The sequence below is a fragment of the Phacochoerus africanus genome, chromosome 3, assembly GCF_016906955.1.
Source record: "Phacochoerus africanus isolate WHEZ1 chromosome 3, ROS_Pafr_v1, whole genome shotgun sequence".
NCBI classification, from domain to species: Eukaryota; Metazoa; Chordata; class Mammalia; order Artiodactyla; family Suidae; genus Phacochoerus; species Phacochoerus africanus.
The window spans coordinates 45773197-45790233 of NC_062546.1; the positions used below are offsets into that span (position 1 = coordinate 45773197).

The 17037-nt window shown below is 41.5% G+C and overlaps 1 protein-coding gene across 2 annotated transcripts in view; it reads right to left on the reverse strand.

Annotated features, from left to right (window-relative positions):
- Window positions 1-17037, reverse strand: part of PLCB1 (phospholipase C beta 1) — a 731149-nt gene that overhangs the window by 165246 nt on the left and 548866 nt on the right. For both annotated transcript variants that reach the window (XM_047771691.1, XM_047771692.1), the window contains exons 11-12: window positions 16789-16946; window positions 4203-4285 (exon numbers count right to left, since the gene is read on the reverse strand). In XM_047771691.1, coding sequence (XP_047627647.1) covers window positions 4203-4285; window positions 16789-16946 — 241 coding nt within the window. The remainder of the gene's footprint in view (window positions 1-4202; window positions 4286-16788; window positions 16947-17037) is intronic.

Genomic DNA, 17037 nt, shown 5'->3' on the forward strand with positions numbered 1-17037 from the left:
GATTTTACTGTGTGGCTCATGCAGCCCTCAGAATACCCTGCAGCTTTTTTCCAACTATCATTGAGGGAGGAAAACCTGCCAATCAGAGAACTGATTCTGCAAAGCACCGGGGGTGGTTGTGTAGGGATCATGTGTTATAGTTGGGGGTGGGAAGGGCAAGCAGAAAAGTGACTGACTTGGCAGAGGAGCTGTGGGCATCCACAGGTCAAAAGATAGCTGGCCCAGGGCTCTGTCAAGCCAGCGGGCTCTGGATCTGTAGCTGAGACAAATCCATTTGTGCTGGGCCTACACTTCCAGGTTGCACAAAAGAAATTGCCAACCTTCCCGTTTCATTTTCATAGAACGAGGCTGTTACATTGAGCTTCACTATTCCAAGTGTGGTCCATCAAAAAGCAGCATCAACAGTGCCTGGAGCTGGTAGGAAATGCAGATGCAAGGCCCCCTGAGAAGGCCCTTGGGAGGGTTCTGATGCACAGTCAAGTTTGAGAACCCCTGTGATGGATGAACTAAGTCATCAGGTGCTTACATAGACAACACTTTTCTTAAGTGTTGGAACTTGAGAGCCCCAGGTTCCTTTGAACAGAGGCTTTGGGTAAAAAGTAAAGGTTTTCCCCTAATGTGCTGCTTTCAGGAATTGTAGTGGAGCCATATTCTCACTAGAATCCCAATAGAGGGATTTCATGGTGATATTCCAGTTGTCCCTAAGCAAGTGACAGGTAGAGTCCTCGGTCCCCTGTTAAGTCCCCGGCAAGGATTTTGCTGGAGCAAAATCTTACCTGATTCCACTTAAGAATCACCTGGGCTGTTAATGTTGTGGGTGGCAGAGCCCTGTCCCCAGAGTCACTGCAGTGACAAAGCCGTATCCTTAACCCACTGCTCTACAAGAGAACTCCTCAGGGGAGGATCTTTAATGAAAATGCTAGTTCACAAATTAGGTGGCCCATCAGCTAACTGGAACTTTAAACAAGACATTTCAAAGTCTCATTTCTGGAAATTCACATTCAGGTGTAGGAGTGAAGCTTGGGAATCTGTATTTTATGGGATTCTGATGTAGCTGGTGGAGAAGGATGAGTTGCCAGCAGCTCATGGCCAATGTCTCTTTGTTGTCTGTGGATAGGTGGCTTCACATATTTGGAGAAAAAGCCAGAAAATCCAATGACTTTCTTTTTTTTTTTGTCTTTTTGTTGTTGTTGTTGTTGTTGCTATTTCTTGGGCCGCTCCCACGGCATATGGAGGTTCCCAGGCTAGGGGTTGAATCGGAGCTGTAGCCACCGGCCTACGCCACAGCCACAGCAACGCGGGATCCAAGCCGCGTCTGCAACCTATACCACAGCTCACGGCAACGCTGGATCGTTAACCCACTGAGCAAGGGCAGGGACCAAACCCGCAACCTCATGGTTCCTAGTCGGATTCGTTAACCACTGCGCCACGACGGGAACTCCTCTTTTTGCTTTTTAATGCTGCGCCTGAGGCATATGGAGGTTCCCAGGCTAGGGGTCAAATTGGAGCTGTGGCTGCCAGCCTATGCCACAGCCATAGCAACGCAGGATCCAAGCCACGTCTTCGACCTACACCACAGCTCACCTGGATGCTTAACCCACTGAGCAAGGCTAGGGATCAAACCCGCAACCTCATGGTTACTAGTCAGATTCATTTCTGCTTCACCACAATTGGAACTCCAGAAAATCCAGTGGCTTTCTTCCTTGTTTCCAGTGTGGTTGGTTTGGGAGGAACGGGAGCCCTTAAGCTGCTGCACCAACCAGGGAACTCCATTAATGAAGTTTTAATAGCTAAATTTCTCATTTTTAAACCAGAAGGGCTGTATCATGGAACAATATTTTTTTTGATTTTGTGTCCAATGTGGATTTAGTTTTCATGCCCAGGTTAGCTCTCTGAATGAATGGTGTTAAAGACTAAAAAAAATATGCTGTGGTTAAGAGTTACAAGCCACACAAATGTGAACATTTGCAGGCACTTGCCTTGTGGGATGCTCTGGTTGTCCTAATTCTATGTTTTGAAGGCTCAGGAGGCTTTTGCTTAGGGGTGGGGATGGTGTTTTTTAAACAGGTGAGCTTTGAAGCCACACTAGCCAGATGCAAATCCCTGCTTTGTTACATTTTAGCAGCACAGCTTTGGGCAAATTACTCTTCCTCTTTAGGATTCTGTTTCGTCATGTATAAAATAGGGATAATCATAATATTTACACTTAGGAGCACCTGGATTTGTGATGAGGGTTACATGAGCTGATGCTGTTCAGTACATTATTCAATAAATATCAGCTGTTGTTATTGTTTGTTGTGGGAGTGGCTGTTGATGCCCCTCTGGCTACTTTATGGCAGAGTTTAATGTAGCAGGTGTGACCATCAAGAATGAAACCAGAGCTTTTCATTTTGCCTAATTTAATTTTTTCTTTTTGTCTGCAGCCATGGCATGCAGAAGTTCCTGGGTCAGGGATTGAACCTGAGCCATAGCAGTGACAATGCTGAGTCCTTAACCCCTTGGCCACTAGGGAACTCCATTTTGTCTAATTTATATAGAAACATTTCTTGAAGAAAATAAATGTGCTAGATTTGGAGATATTTCTCCAAAAACAAAATGATGCATTAACCAAGTCTAGGAATTATAGTGCCTGAAAAAAAAGTGCTAAGGCATTGTTAGAGCCCAGTTACAAATGGATGGGCTGAGATGAGGAAAGTCATGTGATATCAGAGCTGTCACAGCAAATGAGGTGCTAAATATAGCGAATGAAGAGGTGCTCCCTTTAGTTAGAAATTATAATGAAACAGGATAAATTTTTTCTTTTCCATTGGCCCTCAGAAATGCTAGAAAAACTATGTGCCAAATGATTGCAATATTCAGTAGCTAATTGTTTTCTAATGAACCAGAATCATATGCTGCTAAATGCAATATGGATTTCCTCTGGGCAAACTAGAAATACAGATAATATAATTTAGTTACTTCAAAATAAGGTCTCTCTCCATTTATCCATTAACAAATGATCACATTTAATTACTCTGAAATTCCTCAAGCTGAAATTTGGTTACAACCAAACTGGTTTCTTAAGGTTAAGTAAATACTCTAGGAATTAGTGAATTAAAGCATGTGTTGGGAACAATTTCTGATAGGTAGGAGGATAAAAAGGAACTAAGAAACTTGAAGTGAAATTAGGACAGGTGTTGTGGGCTTTTTTAGTTGAAAAACTGGCTTTTTTCAAAAGGTCATTGAAATGACAGGAAAGGGGCTTCCCAAATGCTCTTCTGAATAGTGATGTTCACTACTACATGGTTTTGTTTTTGTTTTTGTTTTTTGTTTTTGGCGGCCCCCGAGGCAGGTGGAAGTTCCTGGGCCAAGGATGGACCTCGCAACACAGCAGGGGCCACAGCTGCAACTGTGACAATGCCGAATCCTTAACCCACTGAGCCAGCAGGGAACTCCCACTACCACCTAGTCTTGACGTTAATTCCATGGACTGGAATTTTAGTTTCTTGAGAATCTTTCATTTTGAGGCTCTTTAAATTGAATATGATAAATTGAATATATGATCAGCTAATATCCACGTATCCAATGTAGACATGTCTTGTTCTGATCCTTTGTCATGAAACGAATGTAAGTGTTACATCAAAATGACCTCTTCTTTGTATGCTTCAGCAAAAAGTACGCGCTACTTTTGAAATAGGAAACTACTTACAAATACTGACAAAGAGAGAAAACCAAGAAAACAAGAAAAAAGGAGTATGTGGTGGACTGAGTTCTGTGTATGTGCAAAGTGGCAGAATAAAATTTAATTTATTTAGCTTTCCTTCACCCAACTCTGGTGTGTATAGAACTGGCCATATTAGGGTGGCAAAACCAACTACAGATGTTTGCATGCAAAAAAAGGAGCTAAAAAAAGGAAGAGGATTATAAACATGGCCCACTGAAAGAGAGACACGTGTTATATGAGGAAATGTTTCTCAGCATTGTCAATAGAGGAGTCTTTCATTTGACATCCTGCCATGGCATGAAGATAGATTCCACAGGGCCAACGGATCATTCTAATGTTAATGAGATTTCAGTGAATGAGTTCCATCATATACAGATGAAAACATGCCACTTAATGTATAGCATAATTGAGGAACACCATTAATAATGTCAAATAATCTTAAACCTGATGAACAGTTATTTCGCATGCCCTATTCAATTCATCGTTATTGAATACTCACGAATCCACGTGGTTCTCAAATGAAAGCAGAATTGGAAAAGGTGACGTCTTAAATGCACACTCAGCAATGGCTTCAATCACTTCCTACAAGAGAGAACAGATATATTCAATGCACCAGAATTTTAATATTTATTTTTTCCTTTGGGGTTACACTAACATGGTTGTCTTTTTCATTCATAGAATTGTATCAAAGGACTTAAATACAGCTAGAGGGGACTGGGCAGACGGCTGGATTGTAAATTTTCTTACTCTTGACTTAGCAAGGTAAAATGCTTTGGGTGGAAGCAGAGCCACAGCTGTGAAGGAGAATGGTTCTTGTCTGGTAATTATATCTCCTTTTTTATAATAATAAAAGAAATTGAATCACATTATAAAAATTTTGGACACCAAGAGAAGGCAATATTTCACCCAAAATACACCCTTTGAATCAAAGCACTGCTGGCATTTGTTTATATATTTATTTCTCATTCTTCATGTACTGGTATAACTCAGTTTTAATTACAGTGAATATTCATATTTTTTAAACATTATTTTGAGATATAATTCATCCATTTACAGTATGCAATAAATGGTTTCTAATAGTCACAGAGTTGTGCAACCATCACCCCAATCTATTGGGACATTTTCATCACCCCCCAAAAAAACCATGTTCTCACTAGCAGTCACTTGCCATTCCTCCCACCCCACCCCACCCCCTCAGACCTAAGCAACCAATTTTCTGCTTTCCGTCTCCAGAGATTTGCCGCCTGTAAATATTTCAAATAAATGGAATCATGCAATATGCGGCTTTTTAAGCCAGCTTTCAGGGTTCATCCCTGCTGTAACGTGTCAGTATATCATTCCGCAGTCCATATTTTTTAAAAAATGTATATGTTATAGCTTTAATATCTGTATAACATTCTAGGGAGTGGCAGTATTATAATTGATTTAACCATTACCCAATTGTTGGACAGATATATTTTAGGAGCTATCATTCAAATAATTCTACAAAACCCTCTTCCTTCATTTTCCCTAAGATTTTGAATTATTTTCAAGGAAGGAATTCTCAGAAGGGAAAGGATTAAAGAATAGGAATACTTTTACAGTCTCCCATGTTCCTCCATGTTACTTTTCATCTTAGATTACTTAGAGTAATATATGCAGATTTCAATGCATATTCACCAGCTTTGGGCATTTTTAAAAATATATTCCTTATTGAACTGGTATTAAAGGGTGATCTCATTTCTTTTTAATTATATCACTGTCAATACTATTGTAGTTTCAATCTTTTTTTAGTTTTGCCATTTACTTATAATTTGGGGTTTTTTGTTTGTTTGTTTGTTTGTTTAGTTTTTAGGGCCACACATGTGGCATATGGAAGCTCCTAGGCTAGGGGTCGAATCAGGAGCTGCAGCTGCCAGCCTACACCACAGCCTATGCCACGCAGGATCCAAGCCACGTCTGCGACCTACACCAAGCTCACTGCAAGCCAGATCTTCAACCCACTGAGCGAGGCCAGGGATGGAACCACATCCTCATGGTTACTGATCAGGTTCATTACCACTGAGCCACAACAGGAACTCCTGCATTTATTTCTAGTAGGCATTTTCACTCTCATTCCTTATGCCTAAGCCTTTTCTACAACCTTCTCTACCTTCCTTAAACATTCATAGCTTTCTTTATATCCATGCCAGAAAGCTATTTCCAGGGCCCCGGAGTAAAAATAAGGCTTTCTAATTCTGTACTACATTTGCATATATCCTCTAGGAAGGATTTGCCTGCATGGAGCAAAAGAATCCCTTACTGTTTCTTAGAAGTGAATTCACAGATTGCTTTTCATACATTAGCAATTAAACTTTTATGATAGTTGATACCATCAAAAACAAGTGCCCTATAAATAACAAGCAGCACCCAGAATTTAAATTCTGTATTTGATTTACTTGAGTATAGGATTTGGATTCAAACAGGTTTGTATTTGAATTCTTCTCAGCCTTACAAGCTGTGTGACCTGGGGAAAAATCACTTTATGCCTCTGTGCATTGGTTTGCTGGCCTGTAAATTGGGAGGGATAAGCCCCATTCTACAAATCTGTTGTGGGGATGCAGGGAGAGGAGGTCCTAGCTCACGGTGGACAGATAGTCTCAAATCAGCTAAAGTTACTTACCTTGCTGATGTCTCTTTCTCCATTCACCCTAAACCATTCCCCTGAGACTCTAATTCATACAAGAGCTACCATCAAATGAGCACTTATTATGTTCCAGATACATACTCTATCTCATGCTATAAACATTCCATAATGAAACATCACCAATCATCTGTAAGGTGATAAATGGAAACTCAGATATATTAAGCAATTTGCCCAACATCACAGACAGGAAAGACCAAGAAACCCTGGGCAAGTTTATCTAACTCTAGAATTTAGGTTCTTAACTGTGGCAGTAACTCCCATGCAGCTAATGACCTTAACTACCCAAGTTCAAAGCCCTCAAAAGAATTGTGACTAGGTATCACAAAGGAAGTAAGTGGTACCTGGTGGGGTGGGGGAGGGCAGGGGCTAGATTTGGTTTTATTTCCCAATTTGGCCTTGTTTTATTAGCTGCAGATAAAATAGATGAAAGCCATTCTTGATCCCTCTTTCTCTTACATTTTTCTATTCCTCCACAATCCTGTCAAAGATATATCAGAATATTACCGCATCTCAGTACATCCACCTCTATCATCCTGATCCAAAAGCCTTTGCAATAACTGCTGTCATAGATTTTGTTGTCATTCCCACATATTCACTATCCCCTTCCTGCGAGGTCTGTCGACAATAGGCACGGCCATGGGTTTTGTTTTGGTTGATGAAATGCATGTGAAAACGATATGTGCTGCTGTTGGGCAGAGTCTTCAAGAGCCACCTTGGGGTTCTGCCATTTCTCTTTTCCCACTGCCATAAGCCCAGTGATATCACAGATTGGGGTCTTCTTTCTATATGGATGGCAGACAGTATTGACCAGAGCAACAGCCAACATCTAATCTGAGCAATAAATAAACTTGTGTGGTTTGAAACCAGTGAGGTTCTGGAGCTTCTTGTTTTTGCAGCCAAATCTAATGGAGGCTGACGATGAAAGCCTTCTAGCTGCTTTCCTGGCTTCTCCGTTTTCCTCTTATACTACCTACCACAACCAGAATGATTGCTCCTAAACCCAAGTCAGATGACTTCACTTCTTTGAAGTAAACTTTCAATGGTATTCCCTTTCACAGAGTGAAATCCAAAGGCTTGATCAGATCTGGCATCTGCCATCTTGCTAAATGCATCCTCGTTTCCTATTTACCATTGCTCATTCTACAACACACCACTGACCTTCTTGCTTTCCTTCCAATAAACATCCCAAGCATGATTTCATCTCTTTACGTATCTCAAATATTTTTTCATCTTTATTACTTCTGTCAGGAATACTCTTGTCTGAAAGCAAGGCTTATTTCCTTAATTTTGGAGAGTAGGGGTCTCTGCTCAAATGTCACACCACCAAAGTCTTTCTCCCACCATCCTGCAGAAAATAGCATACCTCTACCATACCTTTGCCTTTGATATTGATTAATGTTATCTTAATGCCATATTGTGTGCTTATTTTGGTCTGTTTCTCTCCACTAAAATATAAGCTTCTTCAGGGTAAGCACTCAGTTTTCACCATTGCTTTGTTCCCAGGATGCAGGAAGTACTATGGAGCATTCTAGATGCTCATTAAATATTCACAAATGAATAAATGAACTCTTAAAATCGTTAATAGAAATAAACACAATTTGTCTGGCTGTGTTCCCATTTATTCCTCCATTGACTCTTTCAGAGAATGGTACATTTTTTTTCATAAAGGGTTTTGCTGGCTCTATGATTTCTATGGCAACTCTTCAACTCTGCCTTTATAGCCCCAAAGCAGCCACAAATAACATGTAAACACATGGAGGTACCTATATGCCAACAAAACTGAATATACAAAAACAAATGACAGGCTGGATGTGGCCCACAGGGGATATATTGTCAACCTCTGGATTCATCTGATCATTGGCTTAAGCAAATCTTAAAAACTAATTGTAACCAAAGGTAAATGTAATTTTATATTACAGAAGTTTGAATGTTGAGTCTATACTGAATAGCCCATTTAACTTTCACACTTTTCTGGCCAAAATTTCCAATCAAGGTGAAGTCTTACATTGAGAAATGTCTTTCAAATGTAAATGTATATGATCGTGTAATTAGTCTCCGGTAACTTTGTCTGTTTCAAACTGCTCCAGCTACTTTTAATAATGAAAGTTGATTGTAGACCCACCCCATCAGCATTTGGGCCAATGGAGAGTCAGGCCTCCAAGTGAGTAAGAACCCAAGGGTCTATCTCTCTTTATCTCTGGTCAATGAAATGTTCCCATTTTTCTGGGCTTGCTCTCATTTTTGTAGGGAATTAGAGTCCCACCTGTGTTACTAGGTCTCTGGGTGGGGTTCTCTCTTCTCACACTAGGGATGCTGGTATGCGTTGAGTTGCTGTTAGGGTCTGGGGTTCCTAGACCTTCTTGACACATGTCTCCTACATCTCCCCTTTTCTTGCCTCTAATGTTGTACATGTTTGGTCGTGTGCACTTGATTCAGGGCTCCTGTTTGCAATGAAGCCTCTAGGCTCACCAGTTATACCCTTCTCAGCTCCCACTGGGCCTTTCACTAAGGCTGGGCTGTGTTTCATTTGCCACATGATTTGGGTTTCTGGTTTCCTCTTAGAGGTGAAGTGGATGCCAGGGGTTGTTCTGGGTTATGTTTATAGCCTCAACCTTGGCAGCCTTAGAAATGACTTCATTCAACCCCTGACCCTCACCCTGACTTAACAACTCCTTACATATATAATACCACTACGACTACATTCCTAGAAAGAAAGCTAAAGTGTGGCTTTAAAAATCTCAATTATAATAACATTAGCTAACATTTATAGTGAACTCATGCATGCCATGCATTGTTCTAAGCCCTGTCTGTATATTAGCTAGGGTCACTGAATGCTTACAACAACCCTTGGAGGCAAGCACTCTCATCACCTCCCTTTTCTTATGAGAAAGATGCTTGGTCTGTAAGGGAACTTTCCCTGGCTATGCAGGCCCTTAGTGCTGGTTCTGGAACCCTCACTCTCAGCTCCAGAGGTACATCCTGGGGAGTTCCCGTTGTGTTTCAGTGAGTTAAGAGCCCAACATAGTGTCTGTGAGGATGTAGGTTCAATCCCTGGCCTTGCTCAACGGTTAAGGATTTGGTGCTGCTGCAAGCTGCAGTGTGAGTCACAGATGCAGCTTGGATCTGGCATTGCTGTGGCTGTGGTGTCAGCTGGCAGCTGTAGCTCTGATTTAACCCCTAGCCCGGGAACTTCCATACGCTGAAGGTGCAGTCATAAAAAGAAACAAAACAAAACAACAAAGCTGCATCCTGAACTTCTACAGTCTTCTTTCTTTCTTTTCCTCTCAGCCTCTCCTTCTTCCTCTGTCTGTCTCTCCCCATCTCTCCCATAACTCTAGTCACCAGCATAAGAGAATTTTTTGGAACTTTTAAAAGAAAACATTTACTGAATTTCATTGAACAATTTTAGTTGCAAGCCCCTGGAAACTTGAATCGAAGTTCCCTTAAAAACTTTCAGATTTTCATACCTTTGGAATACTTGGCATGATATTCCTGATCTCTGAGGATGAGAAAACTAATCATAGGTTTTATGTTTGGTTCTTTCACATAAGCTATCCTTAGTGGACACTGGATGTGAAAGTATCTTACTGCTTGATTACTCCTTATTGGGCCAAAATCATTTTTTCAGATCCTCTAACACTGGATTCAATAATCTATAAACCATATGGCTCAATTACTAACCTCCAGTGGGAAAAAACCGCCCTTGAAATCCTTTATCCTTGACAGACAACAGCAGGGTGTATTTGGATATCCATTTTATGTGAGCATTTGTGCAGCAGTCAAATCACATCCTAAATTATGATTATTTCTTTCAGAGAAGGAAGCTTTATTTTCGGAAATGCTCCATTTAACCACATATTCAAATTTAATATATTTTCATCATATATTTTATTGCATAACTCAGCTTTCCATCTTATACAATTGCTGGTTACAAAGGAGCTGCCTGAGGAGGAAAAAGGGAGCAGCTTGGGGATGGAGTAGGTAGGTGAGCGTGCAGAGTGGGGAGGAAGCAGATGGGGTGAGAACAGAGAGGATGCAGGCTAAGTGGCGAGTTATTGTCTTGACCACTGGAAAGGCTAAGGCAATGAGGCAAAGACACCAAAGAGCAAATAGATGGGGTAGATGACAAATAAATCTGGAGTGCAAAATAGAAAGTCCTCCATAAGGAGTTCCTGTTGTGGCTCAGTGGTAATGAACCCAACTAGCATCCATGAGGATATGGGTTCAGTCCCTGGCCTCTCTCAGTGGGTTAAGGATCCAGCATTGCCGCAGGTTGTGGTATAGGTCACAGACGCAGCTCAGACCCAGTGTTGCTGTGGCTGTGGCGTACGTCGGCATCTACAGCTCTGATTCAACCCCTAGCCCGGGAACTTCCATATGCTGTAGGTGCAGCCCTAAAAAGACAAAAATACATTTAAAAAAAAAGAGTCCTCCACAAAGAGGTTGAATTACAGCATGTCCCCTTTCCAAGAACACAACCTTTTATTTTGGCCCATACAATAAATTGGTAGGCAATGCTAATGGGAAATTTTACTTTGAGGGATATATCAAAGATGGTACAGAAGCGTTCCAGACTGCACAGACTCAGCACAGATAAAGAGTTTGACATAAAAATGATGAACTTTTGCAATTATTTTGTTGCTGCAATACACTCAGGGGCTATAGAATATAGCCTAATTATCCTGTGAAGATCAGGTCCAAATACATAGGATAGCCCAAGCTGGCAAACATGGGGAGAATCTTTTCACTGCCTACCAATATATAGACTTTCATGTGTGAAATGGGGAAAGACAAAATTCACTGGTCTGATGAACAGAAGCAAGAAAGACTAAAAACAAAGGCTCTACTATAATTTGCCTATTTGCTTTAGGATGGAAAAAGTCATTAAAATTTAATGAGCACATACTGTATGCCAGATTCTTTTTAAAGTGCTTGGGACAGATCAGGAACAAAACAAGGATCCTTGCCTTTGTGAAGCTCACATGTTGGAAGGAGGCAGACAATAAAAAAGGAATGTAATGTCGATAAGTAACAAGGATCTATTGTATAGCACAAGGAAATCTATTCGATACTCTGTGATAGCCTACAGGGGAAAGAATCTGAAAAAGCATGGATATATGTCTATGTACAGCTGATTCACTTTGCTGTACACCTGAAACTAACACAACATTGTAAGTCACCTATACTCTAATAAAGTTTATTTTTTAAAAAAAGAAGGAGCATAATAATTGAATAAATCAAGCAGAATAGTAGAAGGTGATAAGTGCCACTTGGTAAATAGAGACATTAATTAATTAATTATTATTTTTTGCTTTTTAGGGCCATATGGAAGTTTCCAGGCCAGGGGTCGAATCAGAGCTGCAGCTGCAGGCCTGCATCACAGCCACTGCACACCGGATCCAAGCTGCATCTGTGACCTACACCACAACTTGCGGTAATACTGGATCGTTAACCCACTGAACCCGCATCCTCATGGATACTAGTTGGGTTCCTGACCTGCTGAGCCACAACAGAAACTGCAGGTAAATAGAAATAACGTGACAGTGGGCATATCAGGAGTGTGGGAATGGGCGTATTAAACAGAGTGGTCCCAGGAGGCATCCTTGAGAAGGTGGCATTTGAGAAAGGCTTTAAGGAGGTAAGAGGTGAGCCAAGCAGACATCTGAAGGAAGAGTGTTTCAGGCAGAGGGTCTACCTGTGCAAAGACTGTGAGGGGGGTCCTTCCTAGTGTGAGACCAATAGGGCTGTAGCTATAGCTGATGGAGTGAGGGGTGCATGGTGGTGGTGGGATGGATCACATGGGGCCTTGCCCCCCATTTCTCTTTGTATCCTTCCTTACACATTCACTGTACACTGTGGTTTCTGGAAAAGCAGACCACATGCTGATAATCATGCAGAGCCGGGCTGGAATAGGGAAGCAAGGGAGGTGTGTAAATGCAAAATTTAAAGAGACATTCAATCTCAGGTGCCAACTTTGCATTTACACACCAGTGACAAGAAGCACCTCCTTAAATTTTGCACACGAGGTGCTTCACTTGCCTCACTCTGTTCCTCGCCCTGATGCAGAGGATTCTTGCTCTGTGTATTTGTCCACATCACAGGCTGACATTTCTCCTCCTCACACTCATCCCCATCCACCAGCACCACCAGCACCACCCACTTCTCTGCCAGAATTATTGCTCCTGCAGCAAGCAAATCTGTACCAACCAACCAATAGGATGATGAGTTTCCTGCTCTTTTTTGGGCACTGCCCCCCCTCAACTCCAGCAGAGAGAGAGGAAGCAGAATTCTGAGCTAGATTTAGTCTTTTAGTCTCTAAATCTGTCTGCAAGTGTGTGTTTGTGGTTGAGAACTTATGCTTCCGGGGCCCAGGAATAGATGTTCAATCAGCCCATGACTCTGGGATCGCAGATGTGACTGAAGGACCACTTGTATGGTCGAGTGCACAGGGAGAGTCACTCTAAGCTGACTTGATGGCTGAGGCCAAGAAGCCAATGCTTCACATAAAATAAATATGCCTTAGAGGGTTCTGAGTGTTTAATCTTCCTCCCAATGTCCCCCCTCCTCCTGAGGAACTCAGAGAACCTTGAGAATTAAGACAATATAATTGCTCCTCACATGGACCATGAGTGGGGTGTGTCTGTGTGTCTGGGACCTTCTGGCAGTCGGTGTGTACACAAGGTCATTGGTCCCCTGCGTCAGCATCAGGATGTGCTGTCTCCCACTCCAGGGTCCTCTACATCCATCGACAGATAGATAAGCCCAAATTGCATACCCTCCATTGCAGGGTCAGCCATGCCCTCTTTTTTTTTTTTTTTTTTCTTTTGGCTGTACTTGCGACATATGGAAGTTCCTGGTCTAGGGATCCTATCCAAGCCACAGCTGTGACAAGACTGGATCTTAACCTGATGTGCTAGGCTGGGGATCTGCTACAGAGATGACAAAGGATTCATTGCACCACCATGGGAACTACTACTAATAATTTTTAAAAAACTACTAATAATTAAAAAATTATTTCAAATAATTATTTAAAATAATTATTTAAAATTAATAATTAAAAAAACTATTAATAATTTTTAAAAAATTATTTCATTTTTAAAAATTATTTCATTTTTTTGTCTTTTTAGGTTTAGAGCCACACCCCTGACATATGGAGGTCCCCAAGCTAGGGGTCAAATCAGAGCTGCAGCCGCTGGCCTATGCCACAACCACAGCTGTGCTGGATCTGATCCAATTCTGTGACCTACACCACAGCTCACAGAAACACCAGATCCTTAACCCACTGAGCAAGGCCAGGGATCAAACCTGTGTCCTCATGGATGCTAGTCAGATTCGTTTCTGCTGTGCCACGGAGGAACTCCACCCTCTACGTTTTTTTTTAAAAGGCCAAGCATGTTAGGGTTGGTATTGGATAGCTGACAAGGAACAATGGAAGAAGCTGAAGAGGTGGGGACTATGGAAATAAGACAAAACCTCACTGAGTTCCCGTTAAAGAAAATGAAAAGACACTAAGAGTGCTCAACTGCAGGAGCAGATACAGCTTCTAAAAATTTGGATTGAAATTAAAGTCAATTCCATTTTAAACTTTGTTGTAAAATTTAGTAAAGGGTGCTATTTTTCACTAATTGCTGTATTCTAGCCTAAGTGAGAAATCACGAAAAGTCAAATTCACAACATAGTCAATACATTTTAAGCTGCTAATATTACGTCAGAACACATCCTTATTGCTGTCGAATACAGTATCTTTGATCAGGAAATCCATTTTTCTAAACTGAAACCTGGATGCCCCTTTAAAATCTTGCTTCTTTTTTTTGCTGCCCTCTCAAAAGACAGATGTTTATTTTATCACATCCCAAGTGTTCCAGGGCTAAAAGCTGGATATTGAAATTTTTTTTTTGCTCCCAATGCTACTTCTGAAACACTACCTTTCAATCTTCTTATCTTCAAACAAAAAAAACCCAGTTTTCATGAAGTGGCCTATCCAGCTTTTCCACTCTGCCATCCACTGAGTTCCCCCTCCTTCAGCAAAGACTTTGGCACATGACTCACATTTTGTTCATGCAGAGCTTTGTCACCAGTCTTAGGGACATTAACATCTAGCTCATCCTATATTCTGGCCTCGCAGCAGTGCAGCCTCCCCATTTTTAAGGACCTTGTCCCCACTCCATCTTAGCCACCACACACTTGGGCTCTGCTTTGCTTGCTTAGGGCAAGAGTTAGTGACCCAGAGCCAGTTCTGCCCTGAGACCCAGGTAACAGAGGTCATCAAAGGCCTGCCTTGGGACCTGTGCTCTAGAGCTGTCCTCTGTCCCTTCTTTTCTGATTCCTTCCAAAGACTGAGACACCGGAGTCAGTCAAGAGAAGCCCCCAAAGCCCATTTAACTTCTTTCGAGATCACTCTCTGGTAACACAGGACCCTGGATTTCCTCAAGCCAGATGGCTCCAAGCTCCTGGGGACAGCTCACTGCAGGGTATTCGAATAGAACTTGGATATTTGGGTGTCCATATGCATGCATATTAGGATTTTATGGTGTAGGATGGTGTTTTGGGTAGAAAGAGAGGGAAGATGACCAAACACACCCTCATTCCTGGCTAATAAGAATAGCTGATGCTTTTTTTTCCCCCCTCAATTACCTCTTTAATCTTGACTCCTAAATGGGAATTAAGATACCTAATCATAGAATTATTTCTGCTTACTGACAGCAAGCCAGTCTATAGCAAAATGCTGCCTCCTTGAACCCTCACACTATCACCTAATACAAGCCCAAATCCAATAAGTTCTCTCTAAGACACTTTTACTGACAAACACAGTCCCTCAGGCTATGTGTGCTCCCTTGTTGTATGAGCCAATAAAACCAACTTTGACCACAGGTGTTTTCCTAGGGGTCTTCAACTGATAAGCACTGGTGTGTGCAAAAAGCTGGCTATAATAGTCAGTGGGTTTTTTTTTTTTTTTTTTTTTGGTCTTTTTAGGGCTGCACAGATGGCATATGGAAGTTTCTAGTCTAGGGGTCAAATCGGAGCTACGTTACAGCCACAGTAATGCAGGATCCAAGCCATGTCTGTCACCTAAACTACAACTCACAGCAATGCTGGATCCTTAACCCACCGAGGGAGGAGAGAGATTGAACCTGGCCCTCATGAATACTAGTTGGATTCATTACTGCTGAGCCTCAATAGGAACTCCCCAGTATTCTATGTTGATTATTATATGCTATTGCACAAATGGAATAGTATATGATAATTAAAACATGGCAATTAATGTTATCATCATCATCAAGAAAGCAAAGAAGCTAGAGATACATGCAATAATATTGTTGAATCTTCCAAACAATATGGAGTTAAAAAAAAGCATAAGATGAACTAAGGCATATTACAGTGTGAATCCATGTATATCAAGTTAAAACACTGGTGAAACGGCATTGTTTAGAGCTGCACTTAAAGTAGTACAGGTCAAAGAGAAGCAAAGTAATGATCCCTGCCATGGTCAGAAAAGTAGTCATCTCTGGAGGTAAGAAGGTCATCCTAATGAGAACAGGTACATAGGTGTTTCCGAAGTGTCAGTAACTTTCTATTTCTTTCTTTCTTTCTTTTTTCTTTTTTGGCTGCGCCACAACATATGGAGTTCTTGGGCCAGGGAGCAGATTCAAGCCATAGTTGTGACCTACACTGTAGCTGTGGCAATGAAAGATCCTTCAACCCATTGTGATGGGTCAGGGATTGAACCTGCATCCTGGGGCTGCAAAGACTGCCACTTCCAATCTACCTGTGCCACAGGGGGAACTCCAATTTTCTATATCTTGACTTAGGTGGTAATTACATGAGTATACACTTCATATTCATTAGTTAAACTGTACAAATAAGTTGTATATATTCTTTGTGTATGCTATATTTCACAATGATAACATGCAGTAAAAAAGAATGAGTGTGGCACAGCGTAAATAAATATGACTAGGAACCATGAGGTTGGGGGTTCGATCCCTGGCCTTGCTCAGTGGGTTAAGGATCTGGTGTTGTCTTGAGCTGTGGTATAGGTCACAGACGTGGCTTGGATCTGGCGTTGCTGTGGCTGTTTTGTAGGCCGGCAGCTGTAGCTCCAATTATACCCCTAGCCTGGGAACCTCCATATGCCATGGGAGTGGCCCTAAAAAGCAAAAAAAAAAAAAAAAAAAAGAGTGCTAAATAGACAAATACATTGATATTTCCTTTTATAAGTTAGTTTCCTTTGATTTTGTTTAGCAGTTCACCTCATGGCAATTACTCCTGGATAAACTGCTAAATTTTAGCCTCTGAAATTGCAAAGATGATTCATAGCCTATGGATTTAATTGTGACCACTGGGACTTTATTTTAGCAGACTTTACCCAAAAGGGAGTCTGGTCTCCCCAGCTTCCTCTCTTAGCAATATTCATTCACTCTACCTTGAAGGATATTTCTGTGGTCATGGTGAACCCATGGGTGATGACTGGCTCTTCTTCTGCAGTCCGTCCCTTCCAGCAGTCCAACTCCACACAGCGACAACCAGACAGGAGCACTTGGCGATACATCTCGACAGAGGAGTTTCCAGCCAGCTGACCAGCTATAACACACAAACAAAATGAACCTTTCTCACAGAGCAAGAAAGCCACTGGTGGTTTCCTAGAAAAGCTCTTTAACAATGGGAAAACACA